Source organism: Oryza glaberrima, chromosome 8 (genome assembly GCF_000147395.1).
Source record: "Oryza glaberrima chromosome 8, OglaRS2, whole genome shotgun sequence".
In the NCBI taxonomy this organism is placed as follows: Eukaryota; Viridiplantae; Streptophyta; class Magnoliopsida; order Poales; family Poaceae; genus Oryza; species Oryza glaberrima.
Window position 1 is genome coordinate 632,757 of NC_068333.1, and position 26,327 is coordinate 659,083.

General features: G+C 43.9%; 4 protein-coding genes and 1 non-coding gene across 5 annotated transcripts; 1 reads left to right on the plus strand and 4 right to left on the minus strand.

Moving 5' to 3' along the window:
* Positions 1-618: 618 nt before the first annotated feature.
* Positions 619-2,297, minus strand: LOC127782165 (uncharacterized acetyltransferase At3g50280-like). The gene has a single exon (XM_052309242.1). The coding sequence runs from the start codon at positions 2,210-2,212 to the stop codon at positions 821-823; it is 1,392 nt and encodes a 463-aa protein (XP_052165202.1). The 5' UTR covers positions 2,213-2,297; the 3' UTR covers positions 619-820.
* A 1,403-nt stretch (positions 2,298-3,700) lies between these two features.
* Positions 3,701-5,588, minus strand: LOC127782162 (uncharacterized acetyltransferase At3g50280-like). The gene has a single exon (XM_052309239.1). The coding sequence runs from the start codon at positions 5,477-5,479 to the stop codon at positions 3,911-3,913; it is 1,569 nt and encodes a 522-aa protein (XP_052165199.1). The 5' UTR covers positions 5,480-5,588; the 3' UTR covers positions 3,701-3,910.
* A 678-nt stretch (positions 5,589-6,266) lies between these two features.
* Positions 6,267-15,573, minus strand: LOC127782169 (uncharacterized). The gene is made up of 11 exons (XM_052309247.1): positions 14,442-15,573; positions 13,822-14,106; positions 13,422-13,739; positions 12,698-12,925; positions 12,211-12,311; positions 12,012-12,099; positions 11,131-11,586; positions 10,502-10,704; positions 7,315-9,154; positions 7,029-7,116; positions 6,267-6,902 (listed from the first exon to the last, which is right to left on the minus strand). Exons 1-9 carry the CDS (start codon positions 15,003-15,005, stop codon positions 7,396-7,398), a joined length of 4,002 nt encoding a protein of 1,333 aa, XP_052165207.1. The 5' UTR covers positions 15,006-15,573; the 3' UTR covers positions 6,267-6,902; positions 7,029-7,116; positions 7,315-7,395.
* Positions 15,574-19,143: 3,570 nt separating this feature from the next.
* LOC127783428 (U2 spliceosomal RNA) lies at positions 19,144-19,336 on the minus strand. Its single transcript, XR_008019331.1, has one exon. It is a non-coding gene; the product is annotated as a U2 spliceosomal RNA (small nuclear RNA).
* Positions 19,337-19,603: 267 nt separating this feature from the next.
* Positions 19,604-22,593, plus strand: LOC127782167 (uncharacterized). The gene is made up of 3 exons (XM_052309244.1): positions 19,604-19,931; positions 21,555-21,669; positions 22,259-22,593. The coding sequence occupies exons 1-3, from the start codon at positions 19,686-19,688 to the stop codon at positions 22,327-22,329; spliced, it is 432 nt and encodes a 143-aa protein (XP_052165204.1). The 5' UTR covers positions 19,604-19,685; the 3' UTR covers positions 22,330-22,593.
* Positions 22,594-26,327: the final 3,734 nt, after the last annotated feature.

Sequence of the window (26,327 nt, forward strand, 5' to 3'; positions counted from 1 at the left end):
TTAGCCGTAACAAAAAAACAAAAAATCTGACAGTTTTAAGGTTGCAATTTTGTCAGAATTTTATCTTTTTTGTTATTCTCTATGTAGAATGAATTTGAAGATGCGACTTTGCACGTAGATGTAATACTATTGAAAGTACATGTATGAATTTTCCTAGAATTTTTTGTGATGATTTTTAGTTGGTGTACACGGTGTGTACACGCGAGGGCCTGTGTGTATAGGATACGCTCCCTTCATCAAGAATGTAAATTACATCTCTTCCCCCAAAAGACACCTACAACACAACCATTTATAACCTATGGATAATTGATAAAGGGACAAAGATATATAAACACATGAAAAAAATCATATAGTAGGTAAGAAATTTTTTTTGGAATTCATATCTACTATATTATTACACAGTTCTCCCGCAGCAACGCGCAGGATATCTATCTAGTATTATAAATCTGGACTGCCATGATACGACCCGTCCAGGCGTCCACCCTAAAATTGTTATACTCCCTCCGTTCATTTTTTATCATTATATTCGGCTTGTGCAACAATACCAAGATAAACATCAATAGCACTATCAACCTTTCATGTCCTTGCATGCCTCGTTGAGTGTCCAATTAGTTGTGATTGCATAAAATGCTTGACCAAAATTTCTATTAATAGAGCTGCAAGGCATACACGCAACGCAGTATACGAAGCATTTTTGTCACAGTCCCACCTAATATGACGATCAAATATGAATTTTTATGTTTTGAAAATATGATGATTAAAATTGAACAGAGGGAGTATTTTGTACGGAGGGAGTAGCTTGTACATGCATGGATGCAACTCACGGCGTGGTCACCGCGCCCATGAACTCCTCGTCGGCGACGAGCTTCCCCAGCGCCGCCGGAGCCAGGCAAACCTCCAGCGACATGCTCCCGGCACCGCCCGGCCCCTCGTACACCGTCACCTTGCCGTCGAACTTGTTCGCGCCGCCGCTCCGCACGCTCGCCGGCCTCCCCCACCCGAAGTCGTTGCCGAACACGTCGAACCGCGGCGAGCTCCCCGTGTGGACGGCGGTGCCTCCCGCCGCCTTCGCGAAGTTGGCGAACTCCGGCGCCCGCGGCCACGGCGCGATCGCGCCCCGCATGGCGGCCTCGTCGAGCGACGCCACGAAGCGGTTCAGCTGCCACGCCGTCCACCCGAGCCCTCTCTCCATGACCTCGCCGGCCGTCAGCCTCACCGCGCCGGGCACGACGGCGTTCCCCACGTACCCCGGCGAGATGCCGCTCACGCGCCCCCGGCAACCGATGACCAGTACGTACGCCGTCTCCTGGCGCGGCGCGAGGCCATGAGCTCGCGACACCGAGCGCCAAACATGAGCGAGCAGGGCCTGGAGGGAGGAGATGGTGGCGGCGGCGCCGGCGATCTCGCCGTTCGCCTTCGCCTTGAGCTTCCTTATGCTCTCCGCGGAGAAAGCGAAGAAGCACTCTTGCAATGGAGGTGGTGGGTGGTCGCGTCGCGGGATGATGTGCTCGAGCTTGGCGAACGGCAGAGGGATCGGCACCGGGCAGGTGTCCAGGAACCACCTCTTCACCACCAGAGGTGGCGACGGCGACGGCGGCGGCGGCGACGGCGAGATGTCCAGTTTGCTTCTGCTTCGACTGATCTCCGACCATGTGTTCATGAACTCCCAGAAATTGGTGCCGTCGCCGACGACATGGTTGAGCGACATGGCGATGAACACGCCGTCGGAGAGCTCGGTGACCTGCGCGGCAAGAACCGGCAGGGAGTCCGCCGCAGCGACCGCGGGAAGCAGCCCGGTGAGCGGGAAGAAGGACCAGACCACCCGCGGAATGTACAGCGAGGCGGCGATGTCGGCGACGGCGACGTCGGGCGCCGTGGCGTGGACGAACTCAGCGCCTTCGTCGTTGCAGCGCAAGAACACGGAGATGCTGCTCGGAGGCGACGCTCCGTCCTCCACCTCGGCCACGGCGAGGCGGCCGGCGAAGGGGTAGAAGCGGCCGAGTGCGCGAGCGAACGACGACGCCAGGTGTTCGACGAGGTGCTCGCCGCCGGTGGGCGGCTTGGGCAGAAGGACGCCCTTCTGGATGTACTCCGCGGTGAGCAGAGGGAGATCCCACGGCGTCAGGTGCACCGTCGTCTCATGCTCCGGCGGCAACTCCGGCCGGATCACGCGCCGTGACACGACCCGAACGCCGCCGGTGTTGCCTTCCATTTTTTGGTTGCAACCGTAGTGATGAGTGTAGCTTCTAGCTAAGCAGATGATGATGATTTAGAACAGCAGCAAACTTCTTATCTGATTGATGAGCTTATGGACATCAAGTGAGACAAGTTTATTTTTTAACACTTAATCTGATAGCGAATACAATTGTAGATCTTGCATATTTATGTTATGGCTTATATTATCATAATCTATCTGGATATTTTTTTTGCACAACCATTTAGTTAAGTCACATATATACACGATACTTTCTGATTCTGGGCTGTGGGGGAGAATTGAAGCAAGTCGTTTTCATCCCTTGTGCGAATGTTTTCTGTTTTTTTTACAAAAAATCTTTATAATACGAACATATCTTAGTAGGAATAGCAGGCATTTTTCCACTTTTGTGTACAAGTGTATTGAAATTCTTGTTGTGATAATGAAAGTGACTCAAAGCATAGAGATATCAGATATACATGATATGATATTATATCAGCATATGCAGCATGCTGTGACAGCAACCGGAGATGTTTTAATTCGACAGCATGTTACGAGTATTAGGCTATTAGCCAATGATTAGCAATCCATTTCAAAGACTTAATAGTGGATACTGGATAGTATCATGTATATAGGTTGCAGAAAGTTCAGTGCCATGCATGCATCAATCAGGTTTGGAGTTCAGAACAGCACACATCAAACAATATAAACTGCCTAAGAACAATCCATTTTGTGTTTCGTTCACGTTGAGTTGATGACATTAATCACACTGTCTCATCATGTGATCTACCGTACATCAGATTAGCAAGGTCAAGTTGGGTCCCATGAGGCAGTGACTTACTTTTCTGCATGTGGGCCACCAGGAGGCTGTTGACTCGTCAACTCTAGCCATCCGTCGTTCCCGGCATTCATGTTCTGAAACTCATCTCAACCATCTAAATTTGCAGCTGCTGCAATATTTGTACAAGCATTTGCTACCAGACGTGTTATATACCATTGGAAAGTTCGTAGATCCTAATTTCGATAAAGGCAATTTACAATCGATTTTGTGTTCTATGCACCAAGATAAGGCTGCTTGAAGATGGGCCGCGGTTCACGGTTCAGGTTCAGGACACAGCTTGATGACAGGAAGACGATTGTTGGTTTATTCTCAGCACAAGCTGCAAGCTCATTTGAATCCATCTACAGTACTCCCTCCGTTTCAGAATGTAAGTCATTTTAGTATTTCTCACATTTATATTGATGCTAATGAATCTAGACATATATATCTATATAGATTCATTAGCATCAATATGAATGTGGAAAATGCTAGAATGACTTACATTGTGAAACGGAGGAAGTAATTACTATCTACTAGCTGATAATATGAAAGTTTAAGATGATTGATCATCAGAAAGTCCCTGGCATTTGAATCCTCTGGTTGAACTCTGGCATTTCTGACCACGACCTCGGCGTCCGTGGGCATCCTTCAATTTTCCTTCAAATTCGTCTAAAAACCATTCGAAATTTCACTTCACAAACATATTGATTTATCCTTGTTTGATACAAAAGGTAATCCAGTGATATCTCTGATCTATCAGCTATAGCTGTAGATGAATTCATCACCTTTCTACTGACAAATTGACATAAATGGATTACATGATGTCGATGTGAATGTTTTTTTTTAACCAATTGAGCTCGCAAATCGCAATGAATAGAAGCATGCATGGATGCAACTCATGGCGTGGTCACCGCGCCCATGAACTCCTCGTCGGCGACGAGCTTCGCCAGCGCCGCCGGAGTCAGGCAAACCTCCAGCGACATGCTCCCGGCGCCGTCCGGCCCCTCGTACACCGTCACCTTCCCGTCGAACTTGTTCGCGCCGCCGCTCCGCACGGTCGCCGGCCTCCCCCACCCGAAGTCGTTGCCGAACACGTCGAACCGTGGCGAGCTCCCCGTGATGATGGCGGCGCCGCCGAGCAGGCTCAGGACGGAGAAGAAGTCCGGCCGCCGCGGCCACGACGCCAGCGCGCCCCTCATGGCCGCCTCGTCGAACGACGCCACGTACTTGTTCAGCTGCCACGCCGTCCACCCGAGCCCCCTCTCCATGATCTCGCCGGCCGTCAGCCTCACCGCGCCGGGCACCACGGCGTTCCCCATGTACCCCGACGAGATGCCGCCCACGCGTCCCCGGCACCCGACGACCACCACGTACGCCGTCTCCTGGCGCGGCGCGAGGCCGCGGGCTCGCGAAACCGCGCGCCACACGAGCGCGAGCAGCGCCTGGAGGGAGGAGATGGCGACGGCGGCGCCGGCGATCTCGTCGTTCGCCTTCGCCTTCAGCTTCCTTATGCTCGCCGCGGAGAAAGCGAAGAAGCATTCCTGCACCGGCGCTTGGTGCTCGCTTCGCGGGATGATCTGCTCGAGCTTGGCGAACGGCAGAGGGATCGGCACCGTGCAGTTGTCCAAGAACCACCTCTTGACCACCAGAGGCCGCGAAGTCGACGTCGACGCCGATGGCGAGATGCCCAGTTCGCCGCCGCTACTTCGACTGATCTCCGACCATGTGTTCATGAACTCCCAGAAATTGGTGCCGTCGCCGACGACGTGGTTGACAGACATGGCGATGAACACGCCGTCAGAGAGCTCGGTGACCTGCGTGGACAGAACCGGCAGGGATTCCGTCGCGGCGTGTGCAGCAACCACTCCATTGAGCGGGAAGAAGGACCAGACCACGCGTGGAATGTGCAGCGAGGCGGCGATGTCGGCGACGGCGACGTCGGGCGCCGCGGCGTGGACGAACTCAGCGCCTTCGTCGTTGCAGCGCAGCGAGACGGATACGCTGCTCGCAGGCGACGCTCCGCCATCCACCTCTTCCACGACGAGGCGGCCGGCGAAGGGGTAGAAGCGGCCGAGTGCACGAGCGAACGACGACGCCAGGTGTTCGACGAGAGTCTCGCCGCCGGTGGGTGGCTTGGGAAGGAGGATGCCCTTCTGGATGTTCTCCACGGTGAGCAGCCGGAGATCCCACGGCGTCAGGTGAACCGTCGTATCATGCTCCGGCGGCAGCTCCTTGAACTCCGGCCGGATCATGCGGCGTGACACGACGAGGACGCCGCTGCCGCCGCCGCCGCCGCCGGTGTTGGCTTCCATTTTGGTTGCCAACTCCAGAGCAGTGTGGGTGGCTAAGTAGAGGAGGGAAGCCAGAGCAGTAGCAAAATTGGTATCTGAAACTCCGGTGTTTTGTGAAGGCAAAGCCGTGCTACTTCTGAATTTATCTGAAAGGAACAACTCATCAGCATTCATTCAGAAGAGAAACAGTCATAATTTCTGACTATTAGTATGCTAGGCTGCCTAAAAGAATAGTATGGTACTACATATCTCAAGTAGAAAGATATCAGCTTTCAAAAGAGTTGGAGAAAGAGCAAATTCCAAAAGCTGTCATTTACTGCTGCAAATTTCAGTAGTGAGGAATTTGGTCTGGAGGGTTGTGCCAGCTTAATCCTCAATCTGAAATGAACACAAGTGACATAAGTTGCAATAAAACTTAGCATTGAGCAATATTTGTTCTCATAGTAAATACAAATTAATATTATGATTGAACAGAGACATTTGCTTTGAGATGAAATTGGATGCTTCTATCTGGATTATTCTGGCAATTTAAGCATTGCCAACAAACTAGAGAAATTAGTTGCTATGACCATTCATGAAAGAGAACAGGAAATATTGTTTCACAACAAATAAACAGCAGGCTTATCAGTTCCCTTCAACTGCCTCTACTATTTGATCGAAGAGGCCAAATGATCCTTGCTTTCTTTTTCTTTGAGATCATTCCCGACTTGATGCGAAGGGTAGCTGTCTTTCCTTAGCCGCCGGACAGATAGTAAAAGTCAAGAGCTAGAGGTGATAGGTCGGATCCTTCCTCTTATTCAAGTCAATTGTGAATGCTGTGTACATACGTATAAACCACTTTTTTAATTCTTAATATCAGACAAGTAAAAACAATTGAACTTTCATTGAGTAAGTGTTATCAAGTTTTCCTCAAAAAAAAAACCTTGGAAAAAAAGTGTGATTAGGATTCTGTTTTGATGAGGAGAGGTATGAACATCAACATATGCAGTGACAGTAACACGTTAGCAAAATGAGAAACATGTCAAAGGGTAACAGCTAAACAGTAATAAAAATTGTGTAATTGTGATATGGAGAGGCAACAGTTGATAATACTTCGTAGCTGAAGAAGAGAAGAGCCTCCAGTTAAATTCAGTGCCTGCGATGCGCATGCGTCAGATTTTGCATTTCAGATCAATCGATTCTGCCCCAATTCTGTCGCATTCATCCGTTGAACATTTAGTTAAGCGACACTGTGTCAGTGATGACATAATAATACAAGTACATGATTGGAGCTCGCAGTGGATGTAATTAGCCTGCAGCTGACGCCGTGGTCACCGCGTCCATGAACTCCTCGTCGGAGAGGAGCTTCTCCAGCGCGGCCGGAGCATAGCATCATCAGGTAACTGAGCTCTCTGATGGCATGTTCATCGCCGTGGCGTTCTTAACCGGAAAGGAGTCCAGTCCAGCCATTGAGCGGGAAGAAGGAGCAGACCAACCGTGGATGAAGAGCGAAGCAACGATGCCAGGTGGCGCAGAATGGACAAACTCCACGCCTTCGTTGTTGGAGCACAGCTAGATGGAGATGCTGCTTGGGCGACGCACGCAACATCCTTCACCTCTGCCAAAGCAAGTAAATGGATTATAATGCACCAGAGCCCAATACTATTTGAAATAGTGAACTGGAATGATTAGATGCTATGATCATTTCGCTTCATGAAAAGAGCAGGAATATTATTAGGCTTACCAGTTCTCTTTAAATGCCTCTACTGCTTGGCTAGACCCTAAACATAATGTCCTCGGTTATCTTGTTCTTTGAATTCTTTCACATCCTCCTGGTTCAGAATATCGCAGAAATAAATCAAGAAAAGTTGTACTAGGCAACTCAAATACAAATTTACAAACCACAGATAAATTGCTACTACCTATGTCTCAAAATATAAGGTTTTTTTGGCTATGCAAAATAGAGTCCAGTATGGTAAACTAGTTTACTTAATGATGAAGCGGATAAATATCAGAATTCGAATTGTTACCTCTTGAAACTTTTCGGAAAGTTCCATGGCCTTCACATAAAAAGCAGTCCAAAAATAACCTATTCCATTCTTGCTCTATTACTATCCACCAAAAGCTTCACTGCACTTCACTTCCTCGCTACTAGAGGAATCAGTATCAATCAGGTGGTCAGATGACAAACCATATGTGACATGATTCAGGAAATTATCTTGCTCGACTGGACACACGTCATATTCTGACTCCAGCAAAGAATGACTAGGAATCATATTTAGCTCCAGGGTGCTCATTAGTGATCTCACTTTAGCTAGTTCTGGCCAGCATTTTGCTGCTATATACATGTTTGCAATCAATCTGTAATGACCAGGGTTGTTTGTCCTCATAGCCAGCAACTTCTTTGCAGCCCGATCCCCGATTTCCGTATTACCATGGATTCGGCAAGCCTCAATAAGAGTTGCTAACATTGCAGCAGTTGGTTGAAATGGCATGTTGTCAATTATCACCTCAGCCATCTTGAGCAAACCTTCACGGCAGTACAAATCAACCATGCAAGAAAAATGCTCCACTCTTGGTGCAATACCAAATATAGAAACCATCTTGGCAAATAGTAGCTGCCCCTGAGTTACTAGCCCAGAGTGGCTACATGCTGATAGAACTGCAACGAAAGTTACATGGTCCGGCTCTATACTGTTCACAATCATCTCATCAAAGAGCTTCAGTGATACATGTCCCTCTCTTTGCAATCCATAACCCAAAACCAGTGATGTGTAGGCATGCTTGTCTCGAAATTGCATCAGTTCAAACACTCTCTGTGCAACTACCATTTGTCTACATTTGGAGTACATGTCGACAAGTGAATTTTCCATTAGTTTAGAGCTATCCAGCTCATGCTTAAGGATGTAGCAGTGCAGCTCCCTTCCATGACAGAGGTGTCCAACCCGTGCACCAAGGGAAAGCATAGTTAAGACAGTAACACCATTTGGACAGACACCAAAACCGATCATCTCTCTGAAAATCAAAGAAGCTTCCTCGATCTGTTCCATGAATGCAAATCCTGCAAGCAGTGAGTTCCAGGTTGTGATGCTCCGAACTGAGCATGCTCTAAACAGAAGGCAGGCAGAGCTCATCATCCCACATCTTGAGTACATAGTTATCAACGAATTCACCACGCACTCAAGGCTATCAAAGCATAGACGAACAGCCACCCCGTGCAACTCCCTACCAACACTCAAATACCCAGTCCTACCACACGCCTTGAGCCCAATCACGATGGTCACAGAATCCACCCCTGTCCCATGATATCCTCTCACCTGAGACACCAACCTAATCACTTCATCGTAGTTCCCCGCCTTCAAATTCCCTGCTGCAACCGCATTCCATGTGACAACGTTTGCACCAGGAACCTGCTGTAAAAGCTCAAATGCCTTATTCCACTTCCCCGTCGACGCATACGCGGACACCATCGTATTCCAGCTGACAACATCTCTCACAGCCATTCCATCAAACACCCTCCGGGCATCCTCCAGCTCCCCACACTTGGCATACATCCCCACCAAAGCATTCCAGACATACATGTCCAGACCATATCTACACCTCCGAATGCGCTGCTCAATGTTCCGGCCAATGGTGACCTCCCGGAGCTCGCCGCAGGCACGCAGAACCGACGGGTACGTGAACCTGTCGGCGGCGACGCCCCACGCCACCATCTTCTCGTACGACAAGATCACGTCCTCCCACAGCCCACGGCCGGCGTAGCCCCATATGAGCAGGTTCCAGGGGAACGCCCGCGCCTTCCCCGCCGCCTGCTCGACGGCGGCCCGCGCGGCCGGGAGGTCGGCGAGGGCTAGGTAGAAGGAGGCGAGCCTGGGGAGGACGGACGGGTGGGCGGCCAGGCCGAGAGTGGCGGCGCGCGCGTGGGCCAGCTCGCCGGGGCGACGGGCGCGCCGCGCGGTGCAGGAGTAGAGGATGGCCGAGAGGGAGGAGGCCGGGTGCGGCGGCGAGGGCGGCGGCGATTCCTGCGCGGGCGCGGCATTTCGCCAAACGGATGGGAGGCAGCGGCGGATGCGGAGGAGGTGCTGCTTGGGCGGCGAGGTGGGAGGTCGGCGCATCAAACGGCCGCCGCCGCATCACACCACGGCGGCGGCGGGGGCGGCGGAGATGGCGGGGCGCTTCCCGGCGTTTGGTTTGGCGGCGAGGGCGCCAAAGAGTAGGCGATTCCTGGGGTTTGGAGTTCGGATGTGTTCTTCCTTTTTCAACTGAAAAAAAAAAAAAGTTTCTCTCTCTCTCTCTCTCTCTGCTATTAATGGTTTATCACCCGGGATCCATGAGGACTAAGGGTGCCCTTTTTAACAGAAGTACTCTCTCCGATCTAAAAATGGAAGAATGTAGGATTGAATATAACACAGTTTACAATGAATCTCGATAAAGATATATACAGATTCGTAGCACTAGAAATATATCGCATTAGTACTATATTGGTTTTTTTATGAGGTAGGGGAAGTATCTACTTGCATTGCCATATTTTGGTAATTTCCCCCAAGAAACTGGTGAACATTTGAATTCATGTCAAAATTTTAGTATTTACAAACACTTGTTATGGTATTGCTCATTCCAAGTTTCCAACTTTGGCTTTACCCAAATTTCCAAAATTCAGTTTGTCTATTTGTGTTGGTAGATATGGAGATCGGACCCCAAACTTGCCTGTAAACATTCAGGATAGCAGGAATGACTTACCTTTGCTCCAAAAAGAAAAACAGAAATCAGCAAGGATCAAGTGAAACAGGATAGTTGAACAAACAAAATAACTGAAACAAAAGCAAGACATACAAGGTAAACACCAGAGGGCACCAATGATCTGTACTTCCATTATATTTTTTTTTTCTCTTGTCATCTGCCAAAAAACAGGTGTAAGAATCAATTTCAAGGGGAGGATACTCTCGAGATATACAATTGGTGGCTGTGGACAACCAAATCTTCAGCAAATATTTTCGACGCCCTATGCTAAGCTTGGACAGGCGGTGAATCTCTACAGGAACAGGTTTCCTTTTGCTGGTGAAAACCAAACCACTGCAATGGGTGGAACATCTAGCAGAAAGAAACCTCTCCGCTTTGACGGCGCAGAAACATACGCTACTTTCTACTGTTTTTCATGGCTGAAATGGGTGCTCCACAACACATTGAATCGCGATCCTGAGCGTTTGTTTCGCCTACGGTCTGCCATTCTGGGTAGTGTACAGAAGCGATTCCGACTGGTCTCTCTCGACGTGATTCTTGCCCTTTCCCATGTCGAGGCGCGCCCTCCGTACAGCTTGTTGGATCTGCCGCTCGTGCTCTCGAAGGATTTCTTCCATGTTTACTCCAGGAGGCATTAATGGTCCTGAGTAGTGGATCCTGCTCTTCTTAGCGCCATTCACCTGCACATACAGGTTTAATTTCTCAGCATATGACAAAAATACAATCCTGCACTTTGGAAGCATTTTTTCCATTACTATCTTCTGTAAGAAATAGATCGTTGACCTTGATAAATGAGAATGTCTCATAATATTAGGAACAAAGAAAAAACAGTGCACTCCATATCCAGGACACAGGCCATTTGTGATATTTCTCAGGAATAAGAAAGGGCCATTCTGTGAAGAGGTTTAGGTAACATGTACTCTACATTCCCTGATAAAAACCATACTCTCACATGTTCACTGGTCATAACTTCCAAGAATGCTTTTAAGGGTAAATTTCCCAAAGTTTATCTCAGCTTTCAAGGCTTGAATACTATGGATCATTCTCCTGATGGATGTTAGGAGGCAAGACCAAGTGAAGCCAAATAGGACAATAAAATAACTTACCACAGTAGGTTCCTTATTTGCTGCCCCATCATCTTTGCGGTGGGAAGATGATGGTCTTTCTTGGAATTGGTGTGTCCATTCAGGTCTGTCAGAGGGTTCAGCAGCAGCAAGTTGACTATATCTTGAACTAGATCGATGCTCTCTCAAATATTGTCTCCTGGCACTCTCCCCAAGGTTGGAGGACAGCTTAGTGGCATTGCCTCGCTGCCCACCAGTTGCAGTAGACATCTCAGCAGCAGCAATTTGAGATGTGTAAAACCTCTGAGCATTCTGATCAGTGCCACTTGATCGGCCCAGAGTAGAGGATGAACGACCAGCATGCATCAGAGGCGCACGCTGAGGGTAAACATTGTCTCCAGCTCTTCCTGGAGGATCAATTGGGAAGCCAGTGACAGCATCCTCCTTTGGAATAAACTTATTACTGCTGCTTTTTGGATTAAGCTGAACCCGTCGTTGCTGCAAAGATATGGAACAGCAGTCATTTGAGAAAGAAGAACAACAGAGTTTATATTTCACAATCTTGCAATGTCAACTATGTGATTAATTGCAATGTTTAAACTGCAGCTACTGTACTGGTAAACTTCCAAACAAGTCAAGAGTCGATTACATTGAATCACAAATTAGTTCTGCAAGACTGCTACCAAGTACTAACTACACAAATTCATGTATTTATGTATTAAATGAATACATTGAACCACTGGGAACTAGCATATAGTATTTGAATTCCCATAAGGTTTCAAAATTCTGCAGGAATTAATAATATTTTGGAAGCTCAATAGTGATAGTGCGTCAGAAAACCCTCAACTCTGGATATCCTTAAGAATGACAATTATCATCTAATACTAAGAGAAGTTTATAATCTAAAGATAAGTTTTCATTACCTGCAATTCGTTGTTGCCATTTGGTGCTGGAAGTTGCTTTCTACGCCCAGCTTCAGATTCATGTCCTTTAGCTGCAGCTGCTCTTTGCCTGTGGGCAAAACATGAACTTAGGTCAAATAAAGAAATCGCCAGCAAAAGAAGATAGATACCATATATTCCATCTAGTCAAAATTCATCTTTAGTTCTCCACAGGGTTTACCTTCTAGCCTCCTCGTCTCGAAGCTTAGCATCATATTCCTTGCTTGGAGGATATTTAGGTAGACTTGATGGATCACAAGCATAAGGCTTTGTCGTGAAGAACTACAGTCCAAGGTAAAAGGGTTAATATTAGTGCGTCACAATAAAAAGGCCAGTTGTAGATTATACAGGAATAGCCAAATCTCTATGAATTACCATCAAGTAAAAAGGAACAGCTCAAAATGTTGTCGCTCATATCAACTTAAAAGATGTTTCACTTCTCTAAATAATTCCATGCCATTCACAAACAACATATCATACGAGAAGTGACAATAAACAGATTCATAATTAAGACTCATCAAACGAATATTGTGACAATGAAATTTACAGGGAGATGGACACAAAAGGCAGATTTAACATAATGTGTGTTTCCACATGTTTTTTTGAGAGACCATGGATTCTCCTTAGCACAGGCATGCAAATAAACAAATTTCAGGGCCAGAACTTACTTCGCTTCCAAGGGCCGAAGCAGCAGTACCCCTATTCTGAGGTTCTACAGCAAGTAAACAATCCAATAGTGCTAAAGCCGGAGGAGGGAAATCCTTATATACATCATTCACACATCGACGATAAGGATGTTGTGGCTTGAATATTGTAGCACGTGACAACTTCAAATTAGCCCAGAAATCCTCTGATGGTGAACCACAAAGCTTAAATATTTTGTGCAATTGTTCCACCTGAAAGAATGTGGACAACAAAAATAAACATCGCAAACTCATAGATTATTAAACATGATAAACAATATGACCATTCAACACTAAAGTAGAAATTTAATGTGGAATATTGTTAAATTTTATTGGTATTCGTCCATGTAAAAATAGATCTGGTAATATGCAGTGATTATTTATCACACTGAAACTAGAGCTAACCATTTTAATTTATAATTGTACATCTGGCTGTACAAACTACAAGCTGATAGATAGTAACTGATCAAAAGATCTCAAATGCAAGGTTCATAGTGTCGAGTATTCTGTATTCAACAAAGGTGCATTCACCTTCAGCAGCTTCATTTTTTTTAGTCCAGCATAATTCAGGTTTGTCCGGAAGTGCAATACAAGAAATGGCAGATACTGATATACTTTATGCAAGGCAACATCAAAATTATCTCAGTAGATAATACTGTGTTAATCTTAGGTTGCAAGTTTGTCCAGAATATGAATAGCTAAACAATACCTCTGTTCGCCCTGGCATGATAGGCTTCCCAGACAGCAATTCCGCAAGAATGCAACCAGCACTCCAGAGATCAACAGCAGCACCATAGTTAGTAGCACCCAGCAATAGTTCAGGAGGTCGGTACCATAATGTTACCACACGACTTGTCAAATGTTGCTTTTGGTTAGGATTAAAGAATGTGGCTAGACCAAAGTCTGCTATTTTGAGAACACCATTGTTGTCAATGAGGAGATTTGCGCCCTTTATATCCCGATGCAAAACACCACGATTATGACAGTGTTCAAGTCCAGAGAGTAGTTGTTGCATGTAACACTTGACCTAAAATGGACATTTTCCATAGTGAGTACAACATCGAAACTGACAACACAATGAAAACCAAAGAACATGTCAAGAGGGAAACCTGAGGCTCTGTGAACTTTATGCCAGGTGTAGCTGCAAGTCCCGCTAGATCATGCTCCATGTATTCAAATACAAGATACAAGCTACTAGACATGCGCGACGTCACCAAACCTTCAAGCTTAATAACATTTGGGTGATCAAGTCTTCTTAAGATGTGAATTTCCCTTGCCATGAACCGCACGCTCTCAGGGTCCATGTTGGCAAACCGAACTTTCTTAAGTGCCACAATTTTTCCACTCTCAAGATCACGTGCTTTGTAAACACTACTGTATGTACCTTGCCCTATCTGAAATATTTAAATGTGAGGATGAGAAAAGGTGTAGTTGCATTGAATCAGTAGGTCAATAGCAATTTGAATTCTCATCAATCGCTGCAATCCAGTTGACAGACTACACCACTCTATCAAGAATGTCATTACTAAAATAGTTCTAGAGACATGTCTAGTTTAGCTCATAACAGTCATATGCCATCGGTAAACTCAAGCACTTATAAAGCGAGCGATGATACTCAACCACTAATAAGCATGGACCACAATATACATGGCAAATCAAGGTCCTAACATTTTATGAAACAATATAGTGAATTTGTTACAAAATTAAAGATCGGCATAGAGATATGAACCTTGTCCAACTTCTCAAAAGACTCTGCCTTCCGAGGTTGCCACCCACGGACTGCCTCTGCTGCGACCTCTGTGAGCCACCTTGGCCAGCCAGCTGCCGCATGCCCCCCCTGCACTCCATTGGGCACAACATCTGTAATCCTCGGTTTCGCCTCACTCCTTGTACCACCACTCCTAGGCTCTTGCTCCGCCGTGCCATTCGGAGCACGCCTCCAATTCACAGGCGCGGCAACTGGCCTCTCCACATCAACCACGCTAACCGCCACAGAAGCCGCCTCATCTGGCAATGCAGCCACAGGCACAGCCACAGCCTCAACCACCGGCGCGGGGGGCTTCCGGATGAGCCTCGCCGTGCTCACATCATTCCCTACACGATGTCCAGCACTGGAGGAGGTGGCTGACACAACCACACCTTCTTCATCCTCCTCCTCAAAGTGCTCATGCCTCTTGCTGGAATTGTAACTAACAAGACGCCTCAGAGAGTTGCTAGACGGGCGCCGCCGGGGCTTCCCCTCGCCGCCACGCTGCTCCTCGCCATGGAATTGCTTCGAACTGACACAGCCCATAGAACGAGTGTGGCGATCCGGGCAAGAGACTCCACTCCAAGGAAACCCCCCAAACAAACCAAAACCAAAAAAAAAAAAAAACTTCAAGAGATCTTCTCCCAATACGCCTCCCGCATCAGGTCACGCATCAAGAACCCTCATTGCTCGCCCGAATTAGAGTTGAAAACACCCAACACCCGCTCAGATCCGAACCAGAACACTGCACCCGCGACTCCCTCCAGTCCAGCAACCGCCGAATCGCCCAAAACCAGAAGCAGAAGCGGGCGGGCCACGAACTGCCACTGTTAAAATCGGGATCTTTCTCTATCACTTGCAGAAACCAGCGAGGCCGCGCCGCAAGGGCAAATCGGGGCTGGGCGAATCCGGAGACGGGGATCAAAATCGAACCTTTTTGCCGCCGGAAATCGCGAGGCAGCAGGAGATCTCTCCCTCCTCCCTCCCTTCCCTCTCTCACTGTGGTGGCCTTTTCTTGGCTTGTTTTTTTGTTTGGTTTTCTGGCAACTACTCTCGCTCTGCTTCCTTCTCCTTCTGTCTCCTTCTCTTTCCTTTTTCTTTTTCTTCTTTTTTTTGCTTCTTTTTTTTTTGTCTCTCAAAGTCAGCAATTACGATGGTTGGTGAAAAAAAAAAGAGGAGAGAGAAAGAGAGAGAGAGAGTAATGGTCAGAGAGAGGGAGGAGAGAGAAACGCGTTAGTATAATACAAAAGGAAAAATATTAAGGCAGTAGAGTACTAGAGAAGGTCTCTTGGTGCTGGGCCGGCTTGGAATTTGAATTTGACTGTTACTACTACCTCCGTTTTTTAATAGATGACGCCGTTGATTTTTTCTTATATGTTTAACCATTCGTCTTATTCAAAAATTTTATGCAAATGTATAAGATATAAATCACACTTAAAGTACTATAAGTGATAAAACAACTCATAACAAAATAAATTATAATTACGTAAATTTTTTGAATAAGAAGAATGGTCAAACATGTAAGAAAAAAATCAACGGCGTCATCTATTAAAAAACGAAGGGAGTATAAAATTTGGGATTTTTGATTGGGTTTGGGGACTCAAAAATGTTTTCTCTCAGTTTGCTTAGCTAGGTTAGCTTTGATTTTCTTGTGGTTTTGTCAAAACCTTAGCACCTAGTAAGAAGATTCTAACTTGAAGAGGAGGTGGTCAAAGGTCTACTGCATCCATTGGGGATTGGCTTGGTTATGGATATAATAATTAATTAATTACTGGTACTAGTATAGGAGGAAAAGATTAACAAGCTAGCTACAGCAAGAGAAACAAAAGTTGGACTCCGGATTGGAATATATTTCTTTCTAAAAAAATTGGAATATATCTCCACCTTTTCAATATCCATCCAGCTATCTTTGTTACTGATTATCTATAAAAAAAATAACTTTGTTATTGATTTCCAGCAAGAGAATTTAATTATGCATCTGTTAACTGATCCAGCTATCCGGCAAGAGAATTTTATTTCCACCTTTTCATTATCTATTAAAAAATAACTTTGCTATATGCCATTATTGCTATGAGCATTTTAACCCATTTCTGGATAATAGTAACAACAACATATGACAATGATAATATTTTTATTTATGGAATAATGATAGTTTTTTTTCTGAAAGATTGGACAATAAATATGGTGACACAACACCAGATCATCACACGTTTTTCCAGGACAAATGCGACGAACAATACATGTGACCAAGCAACCACTCCAGAGCGATCTGGCCAAGATGCAAATGTCATCTGACAGCAACGTCCTCTTATCAATATGATCAAGGTGTAAGTCTCCAGTAGATTTCCACTGCAAAAACACAGATTAATTAGAGGGCCGTGCAACGAAAAGCGAGTCAAAAAAGATGTGCATGGTCAAACAAATTCTACGAGCCACTAAAGCTGTAATAATTGTACTTATAGTGCTGATGGGATTAAGATTTTTCTGCGGTCATCACACGTCGTTGCAACGGGTATTACAGTCTCATTTCTCTTGGTTGAAATTGAATATGAACTTTTTTTTGTTTTTATGAACACGCAAAAGCTAGCTAGCATTGCGAAGAAAGATTTATCTTTCTTTGGATAGAAGATTATTTAGAGGAACTAGGGGATTTGAACTAGTTCCTACAAAAATTACAATTTTTTTCGCTGTATTAATTACATGAAAATGTATTGATTGTTTGCTCTTCAACTTCAACTTATTGGCTGCAGCTAAAATTAAATTTTAAACCTTAAGTTTAGAGTTGATTCTGATTTTTTTTATTGTTGTTAATTTTTCAGCATGACGGTTGCATTCGAATGATGGTCACTAGTGTCTTGTTTTGGTTACAGTTAATTATGGCTTGCAAGCAAACAGATAAGCCTTTTTTTCTAGTGGTATGACCAGTGCGGTCCTTGCTTGTGCTTGCAAACAACTCTTTGTGATTGCCTGAAAGGAACCAACACAAATAGTAGTAGTAGTACGAGTGCAGCATCATGAAGAATCAAGTGGTTAATTAAGCAGTGGTTAGTTAATTTAACGCCAAATTATGTTTAAGCGAAAGGAAGCATGCATCTGTTAACTGGTAAACATCTGAAGGAGACGTAAGGCCAGTTAGACTGTTGCTATCTAATTATGAAGACTAATTCCAAGCTTAGGAATCGCTATCTATCACGACAAGAAATCAATGACAATTAAGGTATCCTGCCGCTCCTGGGCCTGCAAATCCATCATCAGTATTTGGGATATCAATGCATAAAAAAGAACCAACACTAGCATACTAAAAAGAAAGAAAGAGTAGTTTATATCAATGTTTTGTTGAACTACACTATTTTTTAAGTGCAACTTTGTAATAATTAGCTGTAGCTCGTTTTGATCAAAGGGCCGGAATATTCTATTTCATTATCTTAAAAAATGAAATCGAGAGAGAGAGAGAGAAAGAGTGTGTGTATTTTTTTTTGTGATATAAGCAGAAGAGGGCCATCTTTTGAAGACCTTAAAGGCCCACAACATCTAACATGGTGGCCCAGCTCGGGCCACTCTTGTGGCCTGTTGAGGGGATGCATTGTTCGGGTGATTAGAACGCCTCTTCATTTTTAGAGTTCAATTTTGGTTGGAGCAATAATAGTAGCACCAAACTTCCGAAGTGAAGTGGACAATTTGCAAACATGCTTTCCTCGTGTCCACATCCCAACACTCTAACATCACAAAGGTAAATTTTGTACAACATATATAATATTCCTCTACACATGAGCTCCAAAATATATGGTAAATGTTATTTGGTGATGAATTTGATATGTAGTGAACGACTGCTTCCAGCACCGATGATATTGTTCCTAATCATATCTTGCTCCATGTCTGTCCGGGGAAAGGACAATGGCGTCACAGTACTCGCAAGGCTTCTTGTCATGCAGGTACAAGTCCTCAGATGTTGTCAGCTCCGAATTAAGTTGATGATCCGGAGGTCGGTAATGGCGGTGTCGGCGAGGAAATCGCTCAGCCTGAATGGCTATGGCGGTGTTTGCCAGAGAGAGCGTGGTGAGACGACGAGGGAGATGGCCACCCAAGTGCAGGGGCAGCATGGAGCCGAGATTTGGAAGCTAGCTGACGAGCTAGGTCGGGAAGCCATTGGAGGTTAACCGTGGAGAAGTTGCAGTAGGTAAGCCTGAACATGATCACAACTTATCTCCTACAGCGTGCTCTTCTCTATGTTTGATGTTTGGCACAAATTCGCGCCGAGGGCGTATGACAAGAGAGCTGAAAAATAAAACATCATGAGAAATTTTTTTTAAAAAAATCCTACGAAAGAAGAGAAGCAAGCATCACTGTTCGTGTGGATGAGCTTTTCAGAGACTGTAGACTTAGGGGGTTCGGAGTCAAAATCACCGACCCTCCTTCTCTGATCATAAACCGTTTATAGCCACACTTAAATCGCTGTAAAATTATTTGAGAGATACTATCATAGAATGTTGCACCATGGTACAAAGTTTCTAGGTGGGATATAAAATGTACGAGGAGAAATTCGAAGGCAAAAGATGAGCATTGCTTTGCATCTTCTTCTTCCATCGATGTTAAAGGTTCAAAAGCACTGGAAGGCAGTGCAGGTTGACGCAATCGACCTGAAACAACCAACAAGCTGAAACAAAACATTTAAATTTGATTTGGTTGGGGGTGTGCCTAGCCTGAGCTTTAGTGCAACGCCTAGTTGACACATGAGGGCCCTAGTTGCAAGCCACTATGGTGGACCCTCACAAAAAATAAATTTAATATCAAAGTGAGCACATGGCCCACATATCAGATATTAAACTGATAAGAACAGATACTACACTTGATCTTAGCCAAAAGGCCGAGAAAGGTATGAGTTGCATCGTTGGATACCCCTGCTTTTGTAGCCTCTCCCTGGTACTACTCTCCTTGATCCTGCGATATGGTACAAAACAATACTCCTTCCTAACAAAACATATAGATTATAGCGTCATTGCTGTGTTTATTCTCAAATGGGCTGGCGGCCTGCATGAGATTAGACCCACGAAAGCCCAATACATCCATGTACGCGAGGACGGCCCAGCCCAGCCCGGCCCGGCCCATGAGAGCCCGAAGAAACCAACCTCATCTTCTCCTCTCATCCCCTTCCTCTCTCGCCAAGGCAACTTCTTGGAGGTCGGAGAGGAGGAGAGGTCGAGGTCGAGGTCGAGGAGCGAGGCGAGGATGGGGCGCAAGAGGAAGGAGCTGCTGTCGTCGGCGCCGTGGAGGACGGGGGAGGCGGCGGAGGACGACGACGAGGCGGCGAGGCTGTCCCGCGAGGGCAAGGTGAGCGTCACCAGCAACCCCGGCGAGACGCCCACCATGCACGTCCCGCGCAACAAGCGCCAGGACCTCGACCTCGCCGTCGACGACTTCGACGAGGACGAGATCGACCCCGAGCTCCGCTACTCCTTCCAGCGCAACTCCAGGGTATCCCATCCACCTCTCTTCTTCTTCTCCCCCCACGCAATCTTTTTTTTTTTCTTTTTTATCTCTTTATCTGGTGACGTCGCGCTATTGGTGGTTGTCGAATTATACACTTGCTTGATGTCGATTGAAATTGTAAATTGAAAAATATTCGTCAAAACAAACACAACAGGATTAGTTTGTTTGGTTCAATCGACTGGTGAATTGATACCTGAAACTTTTTGCACAAACACAATAATGCCCAAATTAAAATATGTGAAATATATTGTCTCAAAACAACAGGATTTCACTTTGTTGGTACCCTCGCCGCCCTAAGCACAGGAATTGAGCTGGAGGATTAACCGGATTGCTGGAGAAACTTATAAACTGTTATCCCCTGAAGGGATTCACACGATTCCATGTAGCCTTTAATCCCTCACGATGGTGAAATCTGTATATGCCCTCTTCTTGATGTTTTCATCTTCATGGAAATGCATGGATATGAACTATTGATCTTCATCCACATTTTTCAATTTCATGATCTAATTTCTCAATACCGTGTTCCCGAAAATCTTTAGAATGCGATTGATATATAATGTCGAATATGCTATCACATGTACTCCCTTCGTCCCATAAAAAACCAACCTGATGTGAAACATGCTAGTTGTACTAGAATGTGTCAGATCCAATCCTAGATTCGTTTTTTATGAGACGGAGGGAGTATGTCACTACTATGTTGTAGTATATTTGTATTAGATCGAAAGGCCATGTTCTGCATACTCTACCATGCATTGTGTGCTACTTATTGCAGTTATGAATTATCATCAAAATTTATGCTCTCTTGTTCATTATATAGTCCCTAATCGCCTTTTTTTGTTGCTACTTGATCTATCCCATCATCAGAGCCTGAAAACAGGCATTTAGGTATCTGTTTTTCCTCAAGCCCCCAGAATGGATTTTTTGCCTTTTTTGTCCACTAAATTCTGCTGTGACGTACTCATCCATGTTTCGTGCAAACTCTATGCGCTTCACACAGCCTGAAAGTCACCAATCACATATGTTGGCCCCAATGGACACAATATGTGTTTGTAGGTCTGCAACCAGAAAGGCAAAAGTGCCACTTGGATAGTAACACCATAGTACCGCAGTGCATTGTCACTAGTTCCAACCATGGTCCATGACATATGGTCCTTGATGTTTATAGCCAACTGTGTTTTTTTATTGCACACAACATATGTTAAACCACCTTGTTAGGAAAAGAGTACTTGTCTACATGCTTATATTCTTTTTCCGCGGTGTACTCTTAAGTATTTAGGATCACTTTAAAAGTTTAAATGATATCACTGCATTTGTTTGGGATAATGCAGCAGGATAAGCAATTACAGGTTTTTAATGTCTTAGTGGCAGTACCTCCATTACATGTTGAATCGTTGTGCATGGGTTGTATTCAGTACTTCCAATTTATAATCCTATATAGAAGCGGAACCATGATAATAAATAAATATAAAACGTCTTCCTTATTGGGGACAATTACTTATTCTGAATACTTATTGCCTCTTCAGTGACTTCATCAGTTCTTGGTTGCCGTAAGTAATATACAGTGCATATTTCTTGAATTATCTGACAGGAAGACTGCTGTTTTTGCAGTTTCTGCGGAGAGTATTTAGTGTGGATACACTTGTCAAGCCTCTTCCTCCTGTGATGGCATACAGTGTTTCTCGCAATGTGAACTTTTTCTTCAAGATCTTCACACAGTTCTGGGGTAAGCTCTGTCAAATGTTATTAGCAGTATAACATTGGATGAATGCTACTGGTGCTCCCTGTTTATTTTTATGGTCCTATTCTGCTTGTTGTTTTGTTTATTGTAACTTGTTTGCCTTGGAATTCCCATGTATTCTTAAGAATAAGGGACAGATGGAACCAAAAGTTCTTTTGTTCACTGAGCTTAGAGCATTCTATAATGTCTGGACTATGTGAGATAAATCTGCTTATAGTTGTTAAATATATTATTGATGTCCTTGTCCAAATACCAAGGGAAAAATATTTCATAAGCAAATATTACTTATTATTCTTAATTTCACTGATTTGTTGTTTGCAGATCAATATGTACTCCTCCCGTCCCAAAAGAACTCAGCCTAGGATAGGATGGATTTGTTGTCCTAGGATATGTCACATCCTATCCTTACGCTGAGTTATTTTGGGACGGAAGGAGTAGTATACTATAGCAGCATAATATGTGTGAGAAATCAGGGATACCTGCATCTAGCCCACTTCTACAAAACCCACCACCTTGTGTAGATCATCAATTTGTTTTTCGTTTCTTGTTAAATCTTTTGGTGCATCTCTTGCAGATGAAGAGGGAATTGCCAATGCACAGAAATCCCTTGGACTGGGGAATGAGGATGGCTCCCGGCGGCGTTGAATACCATTTTGTAGCAAAACCAAGCTATGCATTGAGAGATCTTACGCTAGATTCTGGAGGCCTTTGTTGTATGCCTCAAATGACACTTGGTGTGGTCTGTCTAAGTTTGGTTCTAGTGTTCGCGTCTTGCATTTTGTGCTAGTAAAGTTGGTTGCGTCATATATTCAGATGTTGTAAGCTTCGAGACTTGTACTCAGAAATCTCGTTCTGGCTTCTGTTTAAAAAGTTGAAAAGGGGAAATAATGGCGTGTAGTTCATTTCCTATTATGATTTCTGAATCAGTTTTTTTTTATCAATCTGAATTTAGATGTCATATTTTACAATCTTCAGTTTCTGCTTATCCTTCATGTCAGTTTGCTCACTGGGCATGTTATTTTTGGACGTCAATATAAAAAAATTGCTAATAGTGAACAAGCTCATTGTGTTTCATACATATATCGTGTGTGCAGCAATGCTGATAGCGTCTCTTACTAACATCATCCCTGATGGTTGCATCAATTGACGATTTATAAAATGCTGAGCGGAAGAAAGCTAGAGTTTCTATTGATTCGGGCATTTCTAGAGCTTAGTTTCTGTAGCTAGACTAGTATAGCTGTATAGGACAGACTAAATTCAATGAAACTGAAAAAAGTATCCTGGGAAGTTCAGTCAAAACTGAAGAGCTGGAGACTAGTGATTAGTGAAGAGCTAGATACTATAGCAGTAACTCCCTCCGTTCAATTTTAAGTGTAATCATGGTTTTCAGCGTCCAACTTTGAACGTCCGTCTTATTTGAAAAAATTTTGAAAAAAATTAAAAACATAAGTCACGAGCAAAGTACTAATTATAAAAAATTTTCAAATAAGACGGACAATCAAAGTTAGGTAAAAAACTTATGGTTGTACTTAAAATGGGAGGATGGAGTATATGACAGACTAGTAAATTCAATGAAACGAAAAAAAATAGATGCTGGGCGTTTCTGTTTCTTAGTTTTTTTTCTCTCTCGAACAGTTTCTGTTTCTTAGTCAAATGAAAGAAGATCATTTCGCTTTTTTCTTTTTTCCTTTTTGTTCTCCAAACAATGGTTTGAGGGGCAAATCATATTGTCCACATTTGTTGGACCAGCAAGAGTCTCTAACTAGAAAAGCTAAACTATCAGCATAAATCATTCATTATAAGGGATCAGATCATCGACAATTCTGCATTTTCATAGGCAGGCATATATTTTTTTTCCTGCTTTGTACTAATTAACCGACCCTGCAACTTAACAAGCCCTGCATTGGTTGCTTTTGGTGTTCCAAGATTCAGAGCAGCCAAAGGCAGTGGTCCTGAATGGTTATGCACTCTCTGCCTTTGCATCCTACAAAAAGGCCCTCTCTTTCAGTCTTTGCAAGGCTAATCACTCACTAGGTTTTGCTGTCATGTCTTGTACCATTGTACGTCGATCATGCATAACAAAGATTGGAGAAAATTCAGTGTACTATGGCAGACATTAGTGAGTGTGCCACTAGCAATACTGGCAAATCTTTGTTTGTTTATGTAGGGAGATTAGACTAGGTTATAGGTCCCTTGTGGATTGTGCATGTGATTGATCCACCATTTACCTTTACTCCTTGCATAGAGAACTCACAAGATGAGAAACTACAATGTAATATAAGGATCAATGGACGGCATATAATATAGTAGAAGATTATATGCTAGTGGCACAATGCAAGGTGACTACATACATGTCATTTAACTTTATACCTTGAAAGTTGACTAGTTTAGTACACAATTAGCAAAAGTTTGATGCATTTTTAGTATGCTTTAGAAACCGTACTATCACAATTTGATCCAAACAGAAGTATGAAAATGAAAAGATAGCTATACCTAACAGAGATAAATGTTTATAACTGTTACGCAGAACAACTGTAGATTATATGTTCAAGGTTTTCGTCAGTTAAAACTTAGTTGCATGATTCTTGTTAGGTGAGTTAAGGCGTTGTTTATGAAGCTAGCTTGGTTAGCCTCATACAGAAAAAGAATCGAAAGAAAACAGTCTGGTGCATTTGTTCTTCTATGATATATATTGCTGTACAAGATGCTCCATTAAATTTGAGCTCCAAGCCTCCGACTAAAAGAATCCTGGAGGGCTTCATTGATGGATTGTTTCACTCTGTTGCGCATCTCAGTTATGAATTAAGCACTAGTGCAAATGTTATGATTAGCACAGCAACATAATATTTATAATGCAATTTACCTTTTTCTCCCATTGTAGAATAATCTGTAGACATGAAGCCATGAACTCTACTTTTGAAGATATAATCAATAGATTTCACTTTCCTGATAATGTTACCTAATATGATTGGCTGGACTTGGCTCTTGATTCTCTCTCAATGTTCTTGTATAATAAGACTTGATTTTTGTGTTCACTTTCTTGGCTGGACACTGCTCTTGATTCTCTATTGTTGTTCTGTTATAATAATGCTGGTTTTTGTATTTACTTGTGTGGAGAGGGCTATACTTCTGGAGAACCAAAGCTATATTCTTTTGAACACTCTTTCCAACTATAAATACTGGTGTTGCGTATTTGTGACAAAATGTACTTTATTTGAGTACCATTTAAAATATATGTGTTCAAACAATCTTGTTGTTGGAGACTCTAGCAGTATATGTATTTGGAATCATAGATAGCCTAGATTGGTACCATGCATTTTTAACACAAACTAATCATCATCAGCTTTCACCTTACAAGTTACAACATTCACCAAGTACTACTGCCATAACTAGCACAATATTAACATATCCATTGACGCTAGGTAGGAGTATAGATGGATCTTTAACTGAGGATGGATGGAACATGCATGCTGATGGATAGAGAACACTGAAAAGATTGAGCTAGCATCTAAAAGGCCTCAAGTGTCATAAGCCAAACATGCAGGGCAGAGATGGCAGCAATCTTTCTTTTGGGAATGTACAATGAGCACTCACTCACTCACTCATTCACTCTGCTTTTTTCTGCCTTTGCCTTTCATTAAGCAAAAGCCAGTTGGAATCTGGCCATGCTTTATGCCCAAAACCACTAGCATCTACTATGAAGAATCCCACAATGAGATGTCCCCCTCATCTCCTAGTCCACCAGGTGGCAGCTTCTCAAGGCGTCCCCATTTCAGAAATGAATCAGGACTGACATCTGGGAACATGGTGATTTGCACACTTCATAATTTTCCCCTCTGGTTAAGTGATTTCTATAGTAAGCAGTAACTTTCATCTTGTCAATTGTAAATTGTTTTGAAGGAAAAAAAATATTGACAGAAAAGTATACTACTCCTGTATATCTGAAGGTTTGCACTTTCAGTTATATAGATGTATGAGCCCCCACAAAGTTCTGAATTCAGAATTTCTTTTTCAGGAGAGAATTTGTTGCTATCCCCAAACAACAGAATTATATGTTGACACATATCAAAGACCTTTTAATCTACTATGTCGAGCAAACTGTACTTGTGAGTTGTGACTCATCATAGAAACAATGTGCTTCTTTTTAAGCTCATCATTTTTTAAAAAAGAAAAAACAAGAACAAACAAACTCACTCACCCCAGATTCATCCCCATCTCCAACCCTCAGCTAACTAACAAGGGCACCTTTCTAGAACTGCTGCCACTTTATATTGATACATATTGTAAGATATAAAAACCTACTTTATGTTCATGTCAGGATGTATTTTCGACGAGGAAACATCATTTTCATGGACAAGGTACTCTCTTCCACAGAATGCCTTGTCAATGTATTCCTCTCAAGTTCAAGCTGTAGTTTTTTCAGTGAGTACTTATGCCATTTCCTGTGGGCCAAAAGGGAAATTTGCCAAGGGTGATAGAGATGAAAACCTTGTGAGAGCACTAACAAGTGAGGGATTTAAAATGGCAGAGAATCATTTGGGATTGCAAATTGTTGGGTAAAGATGCTTTGTGCAGCAAAAGAGAGAGGGGAGGAGAAAAAGAGGGGTTATTGACATGACACCAAATGGGCATCATGTTTTAAT

Bases quoted from the DNA above. Each gene is read 5' to 3' on its own strand.
- LOC127782169 (XM_052309247.1), bottom strand. From the start codon at position 15,005: ATGGGCTGTGTCAGTTCGAAGCAATTCCATGGCGAGGAGCAGCGTGGC. The intron at 12,100-12,210 runs GTAAACCCTGTG...TTTTGCCCACAG, and splicing joins CGAGACGAGGAGGCTAGAAG to GCAAAGAGCAGCTGCAGCTA. The intron at 9,155-10,501 runs GTAGGCGAAACA...CGTCCTCCCCAG, and splicing joins ACTACCCAGAATGGCAGACC to GCTCGCCTCCTTCTACCTAG.
- LOC127782162 (XM_052309239.1), bottom strand. From the start codon at position 5,479: ATGAATGCTGATGAGTTGTTCCTTTCAGATAAATTCAGAAGTAGCACG.
- LOC127782167 (XM_052309244.1), top strand. From the start codon at position 19,686: ATGGGGCGCAAGAGGAAGGAGCTGCTGTCGTCGGCGCCGTGGAGGACG. The intron at 19,932-21,554 runs GTATCCCATCCA...CTGTTTTTGCAG, and splicing joins CCTTCCAGCGCAACTCCAGG to TTTCTGCGGAGAGTATTTAG. The intron at 21,670-22,258 runs GTAAGCTCTGTC...CATCTCTTGCAG, and splicing joins GATCTTCACACAGTTCTGGG to ATGAAGAGGGAATTGCCAAT.
- LOC127782165 (XM_052309242.1), bottom strand. From the start codon at position 2,212: ATGGAAGGCAACACCGGCGGCGTTCGGGTCGTGTCACGGCGCGTGATC.